The sequence below is a fragment of the Perna viridis genome, chromosome 9 (genome assembly GCF_037379345.1).
Source record: "Perna viridis isolate PV_CMFRI_1.1 ecotype Kerala chromosome 9, ASM3737934v1, whole genome shotgun sequence".
Classification (NCBI taxonomy): Eukaryota; Metazoa; Mollusca; class Bivalvia; order Mytilida; family Mytilidae; genus Perna; species Perna viridis.
In genome coordinates this window covers 18716170-18738021 of record NC_142453.1, presented here as the reverse complement: position 1 = coordinate 18738021, position 21852 = coordinate 18716170, and the positions used below count along the sequence as shown (strand labels likewise).

General features: G+C 32.6%; 1 protein-coding gene across 1 annotated transcript; it reads left to right on the top strand.

The window, feature by feature from the left end:
- Nucleotides 1-1419: 1419 nt before the first annotated feature.
- On the top strand, nt 1420-20942 carry LOC148607185 (ubiquitin-associated and SH3 domain-containing protein B-like). Its single transcript, XM_088544139.1, has 12 exons — nt 1420-1675; nt 4023-4076; nt 8919-9105; nt 10714-10906; nt 12614-12783; nt 13448-13650; nt 14654-14741; nt 15459-15630; nt 16223-16342; nt 16798-16890; nt 18210-18446; nt 19546-20942. Exons 1-12 carry the CDS (start codon nt 1563-1565, stop codon nt 19794-19796), a joined length of 1881 nt encoding a protein of 626 aa, XP_088400265.1. The 5' UTR covers nt 1420-1562; the 3' UTR covers nt 19797-20942.
- Nucleotides 20943-21852: the final 910 nt, after the last annotated feature.

The window sequence follows — 21852 nt, the reverse complement described above, 5'->3', positions numbered from 1 at the left end:
GTAAAAAAGCGCATTTGATTAAAAATGAGATTCAGAACTAAAATTATCTATTAAAATCCTTAGTTTCAACCCATTTATTAAGGTACCAGTCAACATAAAATTCAGACACTGCCAATGGTTAAGGGATTCAAGGTGAAGAAAAACCCACGAAACAAATTATGCATTTTCAGTATACATATGCTATACTTTCACATAAGGATAATCATTTCTGCATTCTGATCTGTGCTTTTTAGAAAATCATACATTCATCTCCCACTAAAATCAACCAAAATGAAACCAAAATCAAGAACGATAACTCTTTCAAAGCTCCAACTTAATGTACATTCTATATAATTTTTATTTCAAAGGCGCAACAACCAACTGGTTATGTGATCAGTAGCCTTTTTCTGAACAAGAAATACAACTGAATTTGGTGAGTTTTTGACATGCATGAATCACCTTCTGTCTGATTTTTAGAAAGACTGATACTTTATATCACGGCTTGTAAATAATAAATCATAAAAATTTGGAGCAGCAGTGAAATGGAATTTAAACTAGCACAGGGTTGTTTATAAATTCATTGTAGCATCTAACATTTACACAAACTATATATATAAAATTCCCAACGATGTTAGAATGTCAAATTTGCGATGCAAATTTTTGGTCGTTTCCTCCGCGGGACTCGAACTCGTACCGCTGTGACATCTATGGCAACAGCGCCTGCACAAAGACCAGCGCCCTTGACCACTCGGTCAGCTAGGCTATATAAAATATAGCTTTCGCTAGCCGGGTTATTCCTCCTCGTAGGATTAATCCACGGCTGTAACTTAGTACACGATTTATGGTAGTACGGGACAGTTCATTTAGATGTTATTATGTAGGATAGAGGATCAAATTAATGATGCATGTCACAACAAATCAATATTATACAAACGTCTCAGAATATGACGACTCTATTCTCTGCACTGCTCCATCGGATCAAATTGATTCAGTGAAGATATATAAACGTATAGAAAGGTCTGAAAAATTCCCAACGATGTTAGAACTGTCAAATTTGCGATGCATGTCCAGGCGCGTAGCTGAGGCCAAATTGATGTGTAGGCAAAATTACGGCAGGGGACCCCGAAGCTCCACGGAAATAGCATTTTAGAGCATCATTTATGCCTCTCCTGGATGTATTTTATCTCAAAAAAAAAAAAAAAAAGAAATTGGCAAAATTAAGTGCAGGCTATAGCTTTGCTGCCTAACGGCAACTACGCGCCTGATGTCACAACAAATCAATACTATACAAACGTCATTATAATAATAATAATAATAATAATAATAATAATAATAATAATAATAATAATATTCAAAAGAGAAAAAAACAGAGAAGAGGGATTTTGAAGCTTGAACTAAAGTCTGTTGTTTTTGGTACGAAACTATACAGGTACGAGTTGTACATAGCTCTAGGGCACCTTATTTGCACGGGAATGAATCCACAATTGAATTTGTTGTTTTGACCAGGAAGCGCTCTCGGAAGTCAATATAATTTATCGCCCCTCAACAATAGATCAGTAGCAGGAAGTGTGAAAGAGAATCAAATGGCTTCTGGAGATTTACCAACCAGACAGCACCGGAATGACACGATTAAAAGACGTCAGAACCAATCTGCTCTTGATATTCTTATGCAGATGGGGTTCCCAAAACAAAGAGCGTAAGTTTTAATCTTATTTTTAGTCAACATGTAGTCCACATAATCATGTTGTATGCGAAAGTACTATTAAATCTGACGCCAATGGCAATTTCAGTGTATTTCTTGGGCTCCATAGAATCTGGTGCCCTTCTCTCTTCCATATTTATTCAGTGCATGTTTTGGTCAGTCTTTATATATTTCATCCTAAAACTTAGTCCGAATTTCCTCAATATCAAAATGAAAAAGAGGAGGGTTGCAGGGTCATAGGAAATTCGGACTACCTAAAACTGAATATGTTTAGATACATGTATCTTTGAATCTTACATGTACATGTACAATGTATGTTTACTTAATTTGTACTGTAATTGTTAACCTTGTACAACATGAATATGTTATATACATGTATCAGTCTTCTGTAAAAGGTACATATAAGTCTACATTGTTAGTTTATTTTTGAGAACTGAGTAATGACAACATAAAAAAATCACCACAAAGCAGTTACCCAGTTAAACAATGAATGTATTCACCTTATACAATTTGTATTTTTTTTCTCTCTCGCTGAAATACATGTATGCCTACATATACATTCTTTGTATCATGTACTTAAAGTATTAGTATATTTGTGTATACTTATCATCCAAAAAATAAGGCCTAAACAAATTAACTGTGTTTTTAGCTAACCCCAATAGCCCTATTTTTTTTGTGTCTTTTCTAAAGTTTTTTGGCCAATTTTGACTAGCACAATTTTAGTTTGGCTGTGTTTCCAAAACAAACCAGTTAAAAACTTTAAACATAGTAACCTTTTTTTCTAAACAGATACACAGAAAACAATTCAATAAATAAACAATTTGAAGTGTCCAACACGAACATTATTAGGACCATAATGGTATACTTAGTGAAGTGGAAATACTAGGTCATATGATAGTATAAACAACCAAGCATTTTTTGGACATTCTTGACTTAATTTGTTTTTATTCAATGAACTTCTCTTTTCTCATTACGACATTAGAATTTAAGAAGGACATTTACATATGTACATGTACGTGCATTTTTATAGGTAGACATTAAAGTATCTATCTGGGCATCAGAAGTGACTCATTCGAGACTATTCATTAATTATTGTCAATAGACTCTAAGGGTTGTCATCCTTTGTAGTTATCTGTTATAATCCTATTGTTTTCATGTTAATCTGTTATTTATCACAAGGTATTAACTATTTGTATGTACAAAAATGTATGTGCATGTACATATATGCATTTAAGAGATGAATTCAATGTACATGTAATTATGGATCAGAAGTAACACTAGAATACTTGTCCTCTTCAATGGAAGTATTTTATTAATAACCAAGTGCATGGTTAACAGAGTTCAAGCATTTCCAGTAAGCTGCAGGGCTGTGAGCTGGAAAATGATTAATTAATGTAGATGTACATGTATTAATTTTTTGAGTTTTCATGGATTGCATATCATGAACATATTCTGGGATATCAGTTTTTGCTGTTTAAGTAAATTAGTAATATATAGTGTTACTATTTTTGTGTTTTTCTGTCCACCTTGAAAATGATGAAAACTACATGTAGTATGACATGAAAAGTTATACTTAACAGTGTCAGTATTTTGCCTACCCAATCAGCCATCAATTGTGATCAAGGGCATTACACCTACCAAGTCACCACCAGCCTTCACTGTGGCTTTCCAGATAACTAATAACCTTAAAGAGGTAGATCTAGGGTAAGGGACATAACTCTTACAAATCATTGGAACATTTGTATTCAGCATATAACATCAATCTCATGTAAGCATCAAAGTAACTTGACTGATTTCATTCTGTTTCAAATGAAAGCTTGATATGCTTTGTTGAAATTGACTATAATACAAACATATCACTGACTTCAAGAGTTATGTCCCTTACCGTAAGTCTACTTCTTTAAGTATATAGTTATAGAACATGTAATTGAAGAGGTGTACTGACACTAAAATGTTCCAATAGCCTCACATGGCCTACAGCATAGTTGAAATAATCTAACTTGTGATGAATATAATTTATTGGATTCACCAATCTGATTAAAATGAGACCCATCATTTGTTCCATTCAGTCAATTCCATGTTGGATCTAACATCATTCCATTCTACTTTCAGTTCTGAAGACCTTTCTGATCAGTCAATAATATTTCATCTTTTCATTATTTTGTAAGCATTGTCATCTGAACAAAAAATAGAATGGAGTACTAGTGTTATTTAAGATTCTACATGCAGTGACTGAATGGAATGATTGATAGGCCTAATTTTAAGATTGTTTGAATCACCATCTATAATTTTATGCTCTTCTATCAAGTTATTTGATGCTACTCCTCTGTTTATATTTTAGGGAAAAAGCCATAGCTGCTACTGGTGATAAAGGAGTGCAATTGGCCTCAGATTGGTAAGATAATTATGATAAAGAATAAGAATTTAATTTATATGTTTGATGTAGGACAGTCCCTTAGATAATATGTATTTTTATATCTCTGTGCTTACATGTTGGGAGTATATGGTATTCAGCAAAACTCATTTCTATGCCAATATCATACTTTTTCTTTCCAGACAATGATTAAAGAACTACTCATCCAGTTCTTTTCAACTTCATGCTTTTGCAAAATCATGTGGACAAAATGTGGACAATGAAGTTAAGGTCAAATTTGATTATTTTATATTTCTTTGAACATGTTGTAACAGAATATTGGCCCATTCCATTTCAAATAATTGGAATGAACAATGTAGACTCTGCATTTCAGAGGACTACATGTGTATCTGTAATCAGTTCGTCATGTCTGACTTTCATAAAAGTTCTCAGTTGAGATTTTCTTTAAATCCCTTTACTGTAAACTGTGGAAATTTGGTTGGTTTTAATTTTGCTATTCCTGCCAAGATCCATAACACAAAAATTCAACTGTCACAAATATTTTCTTTAAAGAACATTACAGTATGATTTGATGAATGATCCCAAATTTAAGACTTCATGAAAGCATATTTGTAGCAGAAACCGCATAAAATGATGGCAGAAAAATTTTCTGGTTTACAGTATATATAGAAGTATGATGTGATTGGTTGAAAAAAAAGGAAAGAATTAAAGAAATCCTCAATTTTATTTTTTATATGGAATCAGATCCAGATCAACTTTGCCTAGCTATGTGGTAGATGAAAGTGATAACTTGACATGTAGCAGTAATTTCATTTTTGCAAGAAAGAGTATGTCAATGTGTTTAACACTACAGTGTTCTATAATAAGATCTGAAAAAAGAGGGGTTCAGGACATGCAGGAGGAAAGCACTTTTGTATGTAATGTGGTTGGCATACTGCAGACCTTCAGACTTTTCAAATTGTTAAAATACACCAAGTATATTAACATATATGGCACTTGAAGAAAAAGTGAAGTACCGGTCATTTGCAACAAGATGGCACTGTTTCAATGTGGCACTTTGAAGTAGGGGGACAGGTCCATACAAAAGTGTGAAGGTCTTTGAGGGCATGTTATGGCACCCCTTCAATGAAGTTTCATTTCTACTGATACATGTTTCAAAATTGTAGCAAGGATATTGTACTGGCTTTATCGTTGCATTATAGGTACTTAATGGAGATGTAGATAAAACTAAAGGATTTTTAGGGCAGGTTTTTGCTTAGAAATGCTGATAAAACTTACAGTGCACCCTAGCGATGCACCTGTCCTGGTTCATGAGTGGAGTCTAGGTTGATCATTTACTTTTGTTTCTTTTTATGTGCAGAATAGGATTCTGAGTAGACAAAGAATCTCAATGTCAAATAGGGTTTTGAATGATCTAATGATGATTTCTGAGAATGGATCACACATTAAAAATTTGGACTTTGATGAAGCTCTTTCAGTGTGGAAGGGTGAAAAGTCCAGAAAGATCTATAGACAGTAGGTCCTGTTTTGTTTGTATATGTATAATTGAACGTTTCCATTGAAACTGTCATAGTATATTTTATACATTATGTAGTTTCATGATAGTCTACTGTTTACATCCTGATAGAGCTATTTTGTAGTGCTGCATAGATTAATGTGTTTTTAGTGTCTTTGAACTTTTTGTCTAATGTTCAGTGAGATCATTAGACATATGCAAGATGTTTATTATAAACCAGGATAGGAAACTCCCTCAAATTCTAGCCATTTCTGAATACAATTTTTCAGTATAATTACTATATGGCATATAAATTTTTGCTAAAATTAGCCAGTCCTGTCAAAAAAGCCAGTCTCGGGCAGGTGGGCAGACTACTATTTCAAACTCTGTATAGACTAGTAGTGCTGGTTGTCATGGTATGATGTGTGAAATAAAATAAATAAAATGTACTGCTGTTATTTTTTGTGATACTATCTCAAACCTGATCATCAATGTTGTCTCAACCATATACTGGATATTGGATAAGATCAAGAGTGAACCATGATTGAAATGTTATCAAAAGCTCTTTAAAGAAGTTCCATTCTATCATATTAAGTTAAACATTGAAAGAGATAGACACAGATCCTGAGTGAATGAGCAAAAATACAAGATCAAATGTCTTTGCTGTAATACTGTACCTGAAATAAAAATTAAGTGCTTTAGTTAGTCAAACTTAAAATGGCTTTAAGCAAATCTAGGTTATTTGACAATGCGAAATGAGTGACACAACACATAATACACTTCTCTTTTCATAGACTCCCACTTCTCCCTGTCTCCCTCCACTTCTCCCTAGGAACCTTTTGAAAGAGAAGTCACTTCTCCCTGTTTTTTTAAGTAGCTTGAGCCCTGACAGTTACATTTCAATTGTGTATATTGAATAAGAGCAGTTTGAGACAGAGAATACCACAGGCACACACCATGCTGATAGGGTTATTAACTAGTTCAGTATGATGACAGTGTTCTAGGAACCCACTTTCTCATCAACTGGGGGCAAGTGCAGTTTTGGTGTTGGACAGTTGTACATGTATATTACATTTTACTTTTTCATTGGCAAGTAGAAAACTGAAATTTTTTGAAGAATTTTTTTTAGTTTGGAAAGCAGACTTTTCCAAATATCTTAAAGATGAAGGAACTGATGCAAACTCGAAGTCATAATGATCTCATCAACAGGTGTGAATTCATTAGAACAATTGTGGAAAAATTTAAGTAGCTGTCTTTGTAAGAATCATGCAAAATCTGAAAAATGTGATACACCGTAAAAAGGCTTCATATTTTTATTTTTGTAATTAAGTTGTTTTATGGGTCTATATTATGAAATGTGTAATTATTCATTTAAATCTGCCTGCTCATAGGAGATAATCAACATTGAAAATGCAATACATTCTATTGTATTTGAGTGTCATTTACACAGTTACTTCCGTTACTTTCGAATTCTACACTGCATTCTATACAATTTTTATCTCCTATGAGCACGGGTTATATGAAAAACAAAATGTTAATTCCTGTTTACTAAACATTTTGAATAAAATATCAAAAATAAAAATATGTAGGCTTTCCAACCATTTATCACATTTTGCATGATTCTTAGCTGGAGTGCTACTTAACTCTTCAGACTAACACTATTTTGTAAATATAGAATTAAATCAAAATGCAAAATATGTATATTATGTACATGTATTTATTATATATTGCATGTATTATTTATATCTCATGCTAATCATTATTTATTCTCAATATCTCTGTAATTTCAGTGTGTGAGAAATAAAGTATATATACAATTTATATAAAGGGACGTATAATATGACCATTAATATGAGGCAGCTGTAACCTGAAAGATAATGAAATTGAATATCTCTTGATATTTAAAAAAAAATATAATAAAGCCTTAATTACAGTTTTAGTTATCAAGGATTTATTTTTCTTCGTCATTAAACAAAACTTTTAATATGTGAGCTATACACAGATACATGTAAAACATTTTATTTTTGTTAAAGGATGAAACTAGTAAAGTTCCTTCATCAGTAGATGAAAGGTACAAAACTAGTAATGTTTCTTAATCAGTACATGTTAATTATAGGTAACTTCCTGTCAGACTAGGGATCAGGCTTTCAGTGCCTCTAAGGTCACAGGTTAAAATCGTAATGATTACCGTTATGAGGACAAAGTACTTTATAATAGTTGGTATTATACATTGTATGTCCCTGCATACATGTACTTCGACTATCATAAATGGTTTATTCAAGCATGTTAAGTGTACTGTACATGTTTGAACCAATGCTTCCTGCTATGATAGCATAATGAATAATTATATTGTACATTTTTTTCACTGTAAATTGTACTTCACCAGTACACAAACAATGTTCCATTCACATCTTACTCCAGTAACTTTGTAATTGTTAATTGGTATGATTATTTGGGGTCAGTAATTAATCCCCTGGTTAGATGGTATCTCTTAATATTAATTTATAGGTTTCATTATGAGTAAAAGTTGAATATCGCAAGTTGATATTTTGCAAGATTCAAATTTCACAAGTTAGAAAACCTTTTTCTTTATGATTCTTCTAGAATATTTGGCTGCATGACATTAAACATTTGCCATGCCAGAAATTTTAGTGATCGTCCCATTGTGACATCCCAGTTGTTATGGGAGAACAACGTAAGAAACATCACAACATGGCTTTCGACTAATCAATCTTTATTGACTATGCATTATAATCACACAACAAATCACAACACCAAATTTTTCATATCACTTGTTCACATCGTCTCATGTCATGGTATTGCTAAATATCTAGCCATCCATGAAGTAGATAAAACAACCATATCATTGAGAATGCTGTGTACAGGTTTGAACTTATGTACATGTAATTACATAATTGACATGGCAAAGCAGTTGCAAGCCTCGGTCCTGTCTTTTTGAATATGTAACTTTTAATTAAAACAGGAGTAAAACATTATTAATTACCATATTTTTAAAACAACAAATTGGAAACACAATATTTTATAATGAAATAAAACTATTAGTGTTCTGTTACAATGTACATATATTGTATTCTACAATACATGTACAGTTGAGCACAAATATAAAATATGAACATGATAAATGCATGTCACTGAAGACTTGATGGTCAACCTTTTTTGAAAAACCAACTGTCTTGTGAAACAACTTTCTCTTGACATGAAGTGGTGGTTTCTCAACACAGATTCTATTATATACCAATGTATAACTTTTGTAGCCTAAGATAGAATGTAACTGTCAGTTAAAATGATAATATTTTTTTAAGTTGCTGATGAATCAAATTTTACGTCTAGTCTTTTCATTATTTTAGGTTGCTTTCCCATGTACATGATTCCACATTAGACAATAACATTCCAAGAGAGTACATTCTGTACCTGTGTCCAGTTGGACCTCTCCAGCAACAACTGTCAGAATTTTGGGACAAAAGTATGGCTGCTTGTGGATGGAATGGAGCCCACTCATACTTCCCACATATAACATTAAGCCCTTTCTTCAAGGTATTAAAGAATATATCATATTTTCTTTGCTTCAGATAGATTAAGTCTTTTGTGAACTTATAAGATATAAAAAATAAAAATGAGATGCTTAGAAAGATAAATTTGTGTCTGTTGGTCTGTCCCTCAGTCTTTCTGTCTACTTGTACTTCACTGACATGTTTTCTTGGCTAATTTTTGAAGCAATTTAAGATATTATGATTTAAAGGTTATGCTTATGAAGAATCATGGGTGGCCTTGAGCTGACATTTTTCATCCCAATGGAGTTGTTGTCTATTTGTTGTCTATTTGGCATATTCAAACCGATGGAATTGTTGTCGCTTTGACATATTCTCCATATCCATTCTCCTTATATTATTTTAAGTTCTTGTTCAAGAATTTTTTTAGGAATTAATGGGTCTTGAACTTAGTATATTTCATGAAAGTATCATATTCTTTTCTCTTTTTTTTAGCATTTTCAGATATTGAAATAACTTTGGCACAAATGTATGTAATTGTAGCTTAATGGAATAAAGATAAGTTTTACATATAGTTTTTGAGCAAAGGTGGATAATTTTTGGGAAAATTCATGAATTTACTTTAACTTTTTCTCTAAAGTGCTTGCAGTTGCTGATCTGATTTGTGTATATGTTAATAATATAATATGATTGTTTATTTCTCATCTGGTAGTTAGGATATTCCATATGTTTATTTCTCATCTGGTAGTTAGGATATTCCATAAACTACATGTACATGTAAGTACTGTGACATCATTAACTACTTTGTGGTTCATGAAGCGTAAACTGCCCCTAAGTTGGTTATTAAGTATAACTTGATCAGAAATTAAAAACTATCCTGAAATAATTCAGTTTGATTTGTAATAAGCTTTCTGACTGGTTGATTTTCTCAGAGCAAACCAGGTTATTTTGTATATTAGCTGGCTTGGTACTATGACATCATTAACATCGATTGGTCTGCTATCACGATTCGAATAATTTCAAATGAAAAAAAAATGTTTTGACTATGAATCTATTGATAGTATTTGGATTGTCATCAACAAGAAATTAATTATCAGGAAAGTTTCTAATTTTTTAACAGGTACTCAATAACCTGGTTAGGGCCAGCTTACACTCGTAGTGGTTTATAAATGTAAACTGCCACAAACCAGGTTATTTTATATAACCTTTTCAAAATTTAGAAACATTCCTTAATTGTAACTACTGAAGGTTGCAGATTAAATGGTTTGAACTGTTCTATTTGCTGCTATTTTGAACAAATTAATGGGCCTTAAACTTCGTGAAATGTGATAAAAATAGCATTCTAATATGACATGCTTCAAAGTTTTTTAGACCACTGCCATGGTAAAAAGTGATAAACATGTGACCAACATTTTGTGCAACACATAGGCTGTGTCTATTCAAAAATATGAAGAAACTAGTAATACTTTTGTTGTTACTTAACCCCCCTCATTATCACTTGTGGTAAAACAAGGTGACATAAATGGCCAGCCCATGGTAAAACAAAGATAGAATGGAGTTTCAGTGATTTATTTCTTAATTTTTGTCTGATTAACTTTTGTACTATCAGCAAGAAACTTCAGCATGTTCAGGAATTTTTTTTTTTCATTTTTAGTGTGATGATAACAAAGTAGAATTACTGAGTAAAGCCATGGAAGTGATGGAGGAGAAACTAAGCCAGTGTCCAGGAAAACTTAATTTAGATTTCTTCAGCCAAGTTAACTTCATTGGCCTGTTTGTCAAAGATCGTCATTACGAATTCCTGATGAAAATCACTGACGACTTTGCAGCAGAAATTAAAAGGAAAGGTAAGGTTACCTGATAATGAAAGAAGTAATCAAGGGAACCAAGATTTGAGCAGTAATCAGAAGAATAAATAGGTTTCATCCTGTTTGTCTTGAATGTTTTCGAAGCAGTTTGCAGCATTGTTATGAAACTTTATGGGATGTTATATAACCACTCGGAGATGTGCATTCTGTCAAGAGTTTAGGTTTGGACAAAAACTGTAGAAATGACGGCTGTAGAAATTTGCATTTTTCAGTAAAACTTGGTTTCCTTTGTTGTCCACAAATTCTCTCTTCAAAGACTTGCAGGATTGTTCTGAAACTTAGTGTGGTGTTAAATTACCATAGCAGGAGGGGGCATGTTGTCACATGTTTATGTTTGAACAAAAATTGTAGAAATAATAATTGTTGGAACATAAGCATTTTTCAGCAAAACGTGGCCTGATGCATTGTCCACATATCCTCCTTAACAACTTGCAGGATTGTAATGAAACTCATTGGAGTGTTAAATTACCATGTGGAGATGTACATATTCTCAGGAATATATGTTCTGACATAAATTGAAGAAAATGACAGCCGTTGGTTTTATTCATTTTTCACAAATACTTGGTCTCATGTGTTGGCCACAGCTCTTCTTTAATAACTTGAAGTAATGTTTTAAAACTTAATGGAGTGTTAAAATACTATGTGGAGATGTGCATACAGTCAGGAATTTATGTTTGAACACAAATTGTAGAAATTATGACTGTTGGAACTTAATAGGAATTTTTCAGAAAGATAAAGAAAGTCAGACGACAGGCCTTTGGTCAGATGGAAAAAAAAAAATATTGTGTCGGATAAAATTAAACATGTTGAACAGTAAATTTGCAGTCATATTCTGTTATTGTGTTGTCAACAAAGATAGTACTGATTAGTGTTTGGAGTTGGGTGTTTTAGAAATGGCAGCAAATTGTATGTCAAAAGTGCTTAGTCTATCCACCATGACAATCATGTCCACTATGAATTGTATGTCCACATTGGTCCCCAAATGTACAGGGTCCACCTGTAGTTAGGGGCAATGTATAATTCTGACTTTTTTAGTGCAACTTATTAGTATTTTTTATGAAATGCTGCTGAATTAGCATTTTTCATTTGAACACTATATTAGTCAGGAAATCCTTCCACAATAGCTGTATAAAATGACTTTTGAAAAAATAAAATGATTTTACCTATTTACCCATATTGACATCCAGTGTACAGTCCCTGAACTGATCCACATAACTACTGAACGAATCGATGAATGGTGACTGATCTGACCACAAAATTTAAGAATGTCCTCTGGAAGTAATCCAATGTAATACCATATTGAATTTACCCTAATTTTAAGATATCAAATCCATTTATTTTTTTTTTTGGTAAAAAATAAAACAAATGTAAAATGAAAATAATTAATTGATGTTTAAATCTATTGCATAATGTAAATATGTGTAAAAATTGACAAAAGAAATAACAGAATCCATGAAATATATTGACCACTCAGTGGTCACATGATGAGATCACCGGTTTAATGGATTAGTTTGACGGATCAATTACTGATTGGAAACCGATCGGCGATTGATGACAGATTGCAATTTAGTTGCACTGATCAGTTCAGGTACTGTAACCTTAAATAAATATATTTTGTTTCTTGGCCTAACTTTTGAGAATTACATTGAGTTGTTTGTTAAATATCACTGGCTGTCTATTTTGTAGGAATACATTTTGAGCCACACAGAAAGCAGCTTCACATGACACTTGCATACCAGTATCCTACTGAACACCATGAGACATTGCTTAAACTAGCCAGAGATATTGATTATTCTGCCAATGTACGATGGGATTTCAGACTTTATTCCAGAGATGTCAGAAATGGACAGACTGAAGTAGGAATTCAAGGGTTACATGTATCTGATCTTTTTTAAATGAAGCTCTGATTTAAACCAACTCATAATGTTAGAAAATTTGTGAATTGGTAGTAAACTTCTGATAGTAAAGCACATATGAACAAAAATAACTGGTTTGAAAAATGTTCACATTTAGCATGGTTAGACCAGGGAAGAATGTAACTGGCCAAAAAAAAAAGGTTTTTTGAAATTATCTTAAGGAGGCTAATAGGTATTTTGAAATTACACATTTTTCTCTCACTTTGTACATTGAAAGCCAATAATATATGGATTATAAAAATGCCAAAAAAAAGGGGCCACCAAACATCTAATCCAGCTGCCCACCCCAGTTTAAAAGGTCATTTTCCACGTAATTCTCCTCAATTTAACCAAGAAAGATGTAATAAAAATAAAAAAAAGAAAACAACTGAATTACACATTCTATTAACTTGCATAAATTCAATTGGTTATAATTAGTAGTGAAGATTAGAAAAATACCAAAAAAAAATCACCATGCTATTAAGGAAGATAAACAGCAAATGTTATGTTTCGGTGGCAACAAAATATGTCATTTTCTAGTCAAAATCAGATATTGGTATCTTTTGACATAAAGTCATTCATAATAGTATTTTTTGACAATTGTGTTTATTTTCGTCTTTGTTAGGTAAGAAAAGTAATTAAATGTTATACTGCCCAGCTTGGGGATGAACTTGAGCTCATTCAAGGAGACTTCATTTCAATGGACCCTAATGAAACAAGTAAAGATGGTTGGTACCATGGTTCTTCCTGGCTTACAGGAAATTCTGGGATGTTTCCTGGAACTTATGCCAAAAGAACACAGGAAACAGCTGCATGGACCATGCACAGGTATAATTGTATTTAGTTATACTATACTTAATATAAAATTCTATGATTTTGGTTGCTTTACAAAGATGAATTATTCTGATATACCACCATTTCTTCATGAATACAACCCTCCCATCAGAAATACCATTTGCTTTTACCGAAAATTTTGCTTATCCTTTCCATTCCATTATCTGCTTCTTTATACTTCGCCAAAACACATAAACATCAAATGTAATTATCTTGAAAATGGATTTTGCAAATGCAAATTGAGAAAATATTAGTAATTTATTTTCAAAACACAAAAAGAGGGCACAATGAATTGTACAAAGAGAAATGGGATTTTTAAGTTTCTCTTAATTGACAGTGCATCACATTGTTTTGAGAATTCATCCAAACATGAACTTCATCATATTCAGTATAATGTAACACGTACTGTCTGAAGTTGAGGGTGGAATACTAGATCACCAGACTCAGAAAAAAATGTCACCCTCGACCTTGACTCAGGCAATATTCTGCCCTTGTGTGGTAATATAGTATACCACCCTTAATTATGAAAGGGGTAGTCAAGTCATCCATTTGTGTAGTACTGAGATATAGTCTTTAATATGTAAGTTTAATTACTGATACACGTGGCTGCAGTGCTCAAGGATTCCCATTTCCAGCCGTCATTTCCAGAGTGAAATTTTAGTTAGATTGATTGATTGATTGCTGTTTTTTAATGTTGTTTTCATGATTAGGGCCATATCATGGCAAGATAGAAATTTTAGTTAGAAAAAGTTATCTAATTATATTCCACTTCCCCTTCTGCAAATAGAAAATTATAATTTTGTAAATTGCTTGTTAAGTCCAGAAAGGAAACATTTATTGTGGAAATCAACCTGTTACATATATTTGGAACTTTCCAATGGAAACTTAACTTTTTACAAAATTTTAGAAAACTGTCAGATAAAAATATCTTGAAGTCTTGGTGGTGTATCTAAGGTACATGTATGTTGAATTTCAAAACAGCGTTTTTTACTTATAGGTCATATCCCTTAGTTGAAGGTCCTACAACATCTGTAACCAATGGTTTTAGTCATGACACACCTCATGATGAAAATAACTATGCTTTGGTAAGATTTAGCTTCAAGGGTTAAAATTTTATGTTCGTGGTACTCATTCAGTAACATTTTTTAATACAAGGTGCATAATGGCGTCATGAGATTAAGAATATAGGCAAGTTTCATTAAATTCCATTCAGTGGTATGTGTCTAACACAACCTAACACACTATTTCTCAGGAATTTTGGATATGAAAACACTTTTCTGACATTTAAGGTAGTGATTGAATAAATGTGAATTTATTATTTTTCTTCCTTCTGAAATGGAAGTATTGAAGTAGACCTCAAGTGTCTAATAAAGGTTAATACGGAAAAACTTAGTCAGTTTAATATTTGTTTATCCTCTTAATGGGTGCAACTGTTTGTTTTTTGTATGAAAAAAAGAGGAAGGATCTATTTCTGTATTTTTTCTTTTTAAATTTCTGTCCTTACCCTTATTTTCAGTTTCACTTTCAGAATACGTAATTAGAAATGAGTAGTAAAATTGCCCATGAATTCTGAAACATTAGCTTTGCCCCCTAAAGGACATGTCTTTAAATTAGTCCCCCCGCCATCACTCCCCTTAAAATCAAATGCTTACTTGTTTAATAAAAGCTGTGAAAGATTGAATTTTAAACCTTTCAAAGGTGACCATGATAACTTATGACTATATATATATTTTTTACGGCCTTATGTGTTCATAAGGGCTCAGAGAGAATGTGTATGAATATATTTCTTTCTCTATGAGTAGATTGTGAAGAATAGACCTCAAGGGTCTCCTCAAGTCACTAGGGCCCATAGGCCTCCACCCCAACTGCCACCTAAAAAAGCCACACCTTGTAAACTATTTGTTATGAGACATGGAGAAAGACCTGATTTTGTTATGGGAAGAGGATGGTTTGGTGAAGCCTTCAATGATGATGGTAAGCAAGTGTAACAATGGTGATGGTAAGTAAGTGTAACAATGGTGATGGTAAGTAAGTTTAACAATGGTGAGGGTAAGTAAGTGTAACAATGGTGATGGTAAGTAAGTGTAACAATGGTGATGGTAAGTAAGTGTAACAATGGTGATGGTAAGTAAATGTAACAATGGTGATGGTAAGTAAATTACAGGGATAATGGTTAGTAAGTGTAACAATAACAATAGTGAGTAAGATCTTTAATTTAATCCATGATTGAAAGAAATTCAAAATACTTACAAATGGATCGCAGTGGAAAACTTTAATTTGCATATTGCAGGCAGTCTACCTTTAAAGCGTATAATGAAAAGAAACTTGTTATCAAAAGTTTATTGTTATATTATATAAAATACCAAATTGCAAATTGCTTCTGACTTCATTAATGCTTATGTTAGCATTGTCTGTGGTATACTGTCCTAAATGTAATATGAATTATGAGGTATTTAAAATACCTATTGAAGATGATATGTCATACAATGTGAGACCAATTTACATTAATATTTATCAGTCGGCTATGGGTTATCTTCCATTTTTGACATTTATTTTTCTGTTTCAGGGGTATATACCAGAAAGAATTTGAACTTACCAGAAGAGATGTATGAAAGGAAAACTCATCTTGAATACATTTATGACCCTCCTTTAACAGAAATTGGCAAGTTCCAGGCAAAGATTACAGGTATGGTTAATAATGACCCAACTTTAACATAGGCAAGTTCCAGGCGAAGATTACAGGTATGGTTAATAATGACCAAACTTTAATATATATACACATGATACATGTAGGTTAGTTCCGGGCAAATATTACCAGTATGAATAATGATGATCTACTTGAAACAGTGATAGGCAGGTTCCAGTAAAAAAATACCAGTATGGACCCAACTTCAATAGAGATAGACAACTTTCAACTTTATTTTTTTGAAAACCTTCATCAATTTAAATTTCAGTCGATCATGTTGCTAGATATTGAAGACTTGAAGAAAAGCTCAAATTGTGACATTTTTTTTAAAAAGGAGAGCAAGAGGCTGGGCTATCACTGTTACTTTGCAATGATAAAGCATAGTTTGTGTATTGCCTAATTGGAGAAAAATGGACATGCATATTTAATTATGTTAAATAATTATATCCTTTCAGGGGACCATCTAGAGAAGTCTGATTCTAATATTACACAGATTTACTCTTCTCCTTCACTGAGGTGTGTTCAGACTGCTGTGGAAGTTTATAAAGGTAGGCATAGCATGGTTAAGGTGTCATACATACAGAAAAACAACAATTTTGAACTTGAGAATACAAAACATTTGTATTAGTGAGTCCAATACGGTGAGATATGATCTGTCAAGATGTTCAAACCTCAAGTCATTCTGTTTATCAGTAACATCGCAGTCAATTTGAGCTAGCATCGTAATTTGAAATTCCATTATTCTATAGTATCAAGGCAATAGTCTGAGATAGAAAGAGTAACCAAGGGATTCAAAATTCTAGTGGAAGTGAAAAGAAGGCAATCCAGGGACAAAGACTGAACATGGAAAACAGACATACACAACAAAGAACATTAAGTAACTAAAATAATACATACAAAGTAACAAAAGTAAATGAGCAACTCAGACTCCACTAAAAACTGGGAGCATGGACTAGGTACACTGGTAGGGCAAGCGTCCTCTGCTTTTCTAGAAACACCCTGGAAATAGAAAATAGCAAATAAGATTGAACAGGTAGTATTGGCATGGTGCTAATTTTGGCATATTTTAGTGGTCTGTTTGAAAATGTGAAAAATAAATTTGGAAAAATGTTTACATGGGCTTAAGTATTTGTGTACCTCCTAGCATCAACCAAAATTAGAAACACCATTATTTTTGCTATGCAATTATGTCTCAAAATCACAAAACATATCTGCTGATAAATGAATAAAATGGGGATAGTCCTGTTAGTTAGTTAGTGATTATAATTCATAGAAGGTGGATCTAGAGATCGTTCTGGAGGTTGGAGCCACACTTTTTGTCGTTGAATGGAAGTCTTTGAAATTGTGCATCAAGGTGTAGCACAAACAAAAGATGGGGGAAGATACATTAGGGACTTATGTACAACTTTTCATTATAACACCACTCAATGAAAGGGTGGTATAATGGATTTTTTTTCTACGCTGTTATGTCATGTGGCCCCAGTGCACAAAAGTGAAAAAAATACTTAAGTTGTGACGCTGGTGCTTCCATCCATCAATCTCTCTGTCCAAATTTTGTTGCAACTATTTCGACTCCCTTTGGATGGATTGATTTCAAATTAAGTATATATGGCTTTGTAAAGATGTAGCATATGCGGTAAGCAATTTTGGTTCAGATATCAACTTCCCTTTTTGCTGGACTTTTCACTGTATGGAAAAATAGAGAAAATATTTGTTACAAAAATCGTTGTTGCCTCTCGAAAGGTTAACTTCCAATGTGGTATGTCACTTCAGAAATGGAGGTTGGATTGTGAGTGGTTTTAGTTGTTACCATATACCTAGCTAGACAATATTACATTAACAACAAATTTTATTTTTGGGTTTACAGCTTTAAGGCTTACAAATGGTATTAAAATAGAACCAGGACTGTATGAATGGACATATCATTGTGGAGTGCCAAAGTTCATGGACCCTCAAGAGCTGACAGATATAGGACTTCCAATATTGACCAATTATTGTCCAAAATATATGCGAGAAGATCTCGACCGTGAGGAGACTGTGGATGAATTGTATCACCGATGTAATAGAACTACAAGAGATATACTCAAATCACATGACGAAGATGGTGAGTTTATGGAGATATAATGATGGACACTTCAATGATTTCCACAATAAGCCTTCCATTGAAAAGATTTTAAAGGGAATCTGTTGGCAAAACTCCTTTTCCACTTAGCCATTAAATTTTAAAAATATTGTCTATTAATACTAATCTAATCTGCATGATAATATCCATTTTGTAGTTTAAGCAGTGAATAAAAAGCATTTACAAATGATCAGTTTCCTCCATTTTGTATATACACTTGACAGCATTGCAATAGTATTGGAGTAAATTTCGGGACATATCAGTTCAATTCCATAAATGATTATAGCTTGTGTGCATTAACCAGGCTATAGATGTATTGCATGGTTGTTTTTTCAGGCTTTTCTATTGAAATAAACAGGCTAATTATCATTACTCTATAACTGGGAGAAGGCTTCAGTGATGTTCTATTTATGTAGAAGCTTTGAAACATGAGCTAATAATCGTTACTCTATAAGAGAGAGAAGGCTTCAGTGATGTCCTATACATGTAGATGCTCTGAAACATGAGCTAATTGTCGTTACTCTATAACAGGGAGAAGGCTTCAGCGATGTCCTATATATGTAGATGCTCTGAAACATGAATGGCCCATGGTTCTGTAGGAAATGAAGTATTATGGCTATGATGTATGCAGTTATAAAATGATGGTTTGAAATTTTAAGGGTGAAGCACAGCTAATGAAATAGGAAGCTTTGCATATTCCTGTTGGTCAAAGCATCAATGATAAAACAACATAGTGCTTCATGCATCATCAACTAGGTCAAATGTTATATTAATATGCTTCATCCCTTGTAGGCAAAGCCTAAAATCATAATAATGTTATTTCTTTATCATGTATATTGTTTTACTATTGGAGAGAATGTGCTTAATTTAGTACAAATAGCTTCGTCTCTCATAGACATAGCCTAAAATGATAATTCTAAATAAGTATAATAATAATGGTAAGTAAGTTATAATAATTATGGTAACTTATCTGATTAATAGTTTTTTTTATTTCTTATTATAGGAGAGAATGTACTAAATTTAGCTAAATTAAGTGAAGCCTAAAGTAAATTATTGGTATTTCTCTGTTTTTACATTATAGGAGAGAATGTTTTACTAGTGGGACATTCAGGTACTTTAGATCTATGTACCAGATCTCTGCTAGGGAAGAAGGCAAAAACGCAACCACAGTATCAAGACTTTATCTCAAAAATTCCTTTCTGTTGTGTTTTATGCATTCAACAATCATCAGATAAAAAAAAATGGGTCATGTGCAAAGATCATTACATTCCATTAAGTCTTGGAAAATGCAATGGACTGAAAGAGGATAGTCTAATACAAGTGATGGGCTAGTAGAATGGTTTTATGAACTGGCAAGTATAAAATCTAGTGTAAGTGGTGGCCTATTGGAATGGTGCAATGAACCGGCTGTGTTGTGGGAAAGTTATGTTGTGTATTTTGCGAAAAGTATGGTGCTGATAATGATATTTCAAATATGCAATTTGAAAAGGGTGTAATGTATTACTCCCATGTGCTATCTACTTCTGTTTTGCATCAATTGTGGTATTTTAAAATGCTTTAATGTATAAACTTTCAAGTATTGTTATATGCTTATTTATTTGTTTCATCCTTTCTTACCTGTGAAATTCTTATTGCCATAATTTGGATCATGAAACTGTAGCTGTTTTTAACCATTGATGTATGAAAAGTTTACAATTGATACATCACTTTTTATAATATTTTAACTACATTGTTTTAACACCCACAGTTCTAGATTATTGATGGTTTCATGTTGAATCATTCTAAACATCGTCATGGGCATTTTGTGAATATGGTCTTCTGGTGACCATTTCACAAAGTACTCGTAAGACTAACACATAAATACTTAACTATTCAATGGGACTTATGTGCATGTAAGTCTTACATTATCTTTGTTAAACGTTGTCCTGGTTAACAAGTTCAAAACTGAAATACAGAGTAACTCATAATTTAGTTTGAATGAGAATTTACAAACATTAAATAGTCATGTTAATTCAGAGTCCCTACCTAATATCTATTTTATTAACTTGTCTTATTTAAGATTAAGAGTTACCTACCAGTATTTTTTTTTATAAAACTGCCACATTTTATTTATTGTTGTACAGCACAGACCTGTCCATTTATGGCCATTTAAGTGATTTTTTAAATTTTGATTGTTCAAAGGGCCTTGAATCCTCATATAATTTTTAAATGAAATTTTCATATTATTACTTCATTTTTAGCTTTGTATTTTGTCACAGTGCTCACCTTTAGCCACTTACCCGAAGCCCTAGCTAGTAAAAATTGATTCAGGCTGGTAAAATGGTATGTACATGTCTTGTTTCGGGCTACTTGAATGCTATGCAGTCCTCTATTATTTGGGCTAGTTGTTGAGAATTTTGAAGGAAAGGACTATATTGAATATATGGAAGACAATTTAAGGATAATAATTTTTACTTAGGTCTACACTGAAAAAAAAAATTGTTCACCTAATGTACATATACATGAAAGCATAATATTTTATTTTTTTTCACTAATTTTCTCAATTTTGGCTGTAGGTCAAAAGTGAAAGAAATGGAACCCTTTTAAGGAGGTAGATCTAAGGTAAGGGACACAACTCTTACAAATCATTAAAACGTTTGTATTCAGGCTTCTTATATCAATCTCATTTAAGCATCAAAGTAACTTGGATTGATTTCACTCGTGTTTCAAATGAAAGCTTAAAAGGCTCTGGTGAAATTGAATATGATACAACATATCACTGATTTCAAGAGTTGTGTCCCTTACCGTAGGTCTACTTCCTTAACACACAATAAAGCATCTTGTCATTTTCAAAACTGCAGAAAATACAGCTGCAAACATGTACAATTGCACATTATGTGATAACTTAAACATGACTTTTTAAAAGCAGCATGATGGGTTTTTCATGAGGAGCAGGATATGCTCACCATATTTAGATAATAGTTGCGCTTACATTGCTCATTATTGTATGTATTTTTAGTTTTTCCTTGTTTTTTGTAATGTCTTCTTTGTCAGCTTTTTACAGTAGAACCTTTCTTAAGTGACCTTTTAAAGGAGGACATAATCCTGGTCACTTAAGACAGGTGGTCCTTATAAACATGTTAGTTTCACAGAAAAAAATAGAATGCACTAAATAGGGATATTTTAATCATAGTCTTTTGAGGAATGTTTTTTACTAAATGCTGTAGTTGCGAAGATAGGTTTGTCTATTTTTTAGTCGCAGCCTTTTTCACACAGGGTTCTCAGTATTTTACATTTTTCTTAATCCTAGTCTGGAGCGGTAACAATTACCATCCCCTCACCATCAAATTAATCATTTGGAAATTGTAACTCTGTCTGTCTACCGTAACATTCTCATTTACACCCATTT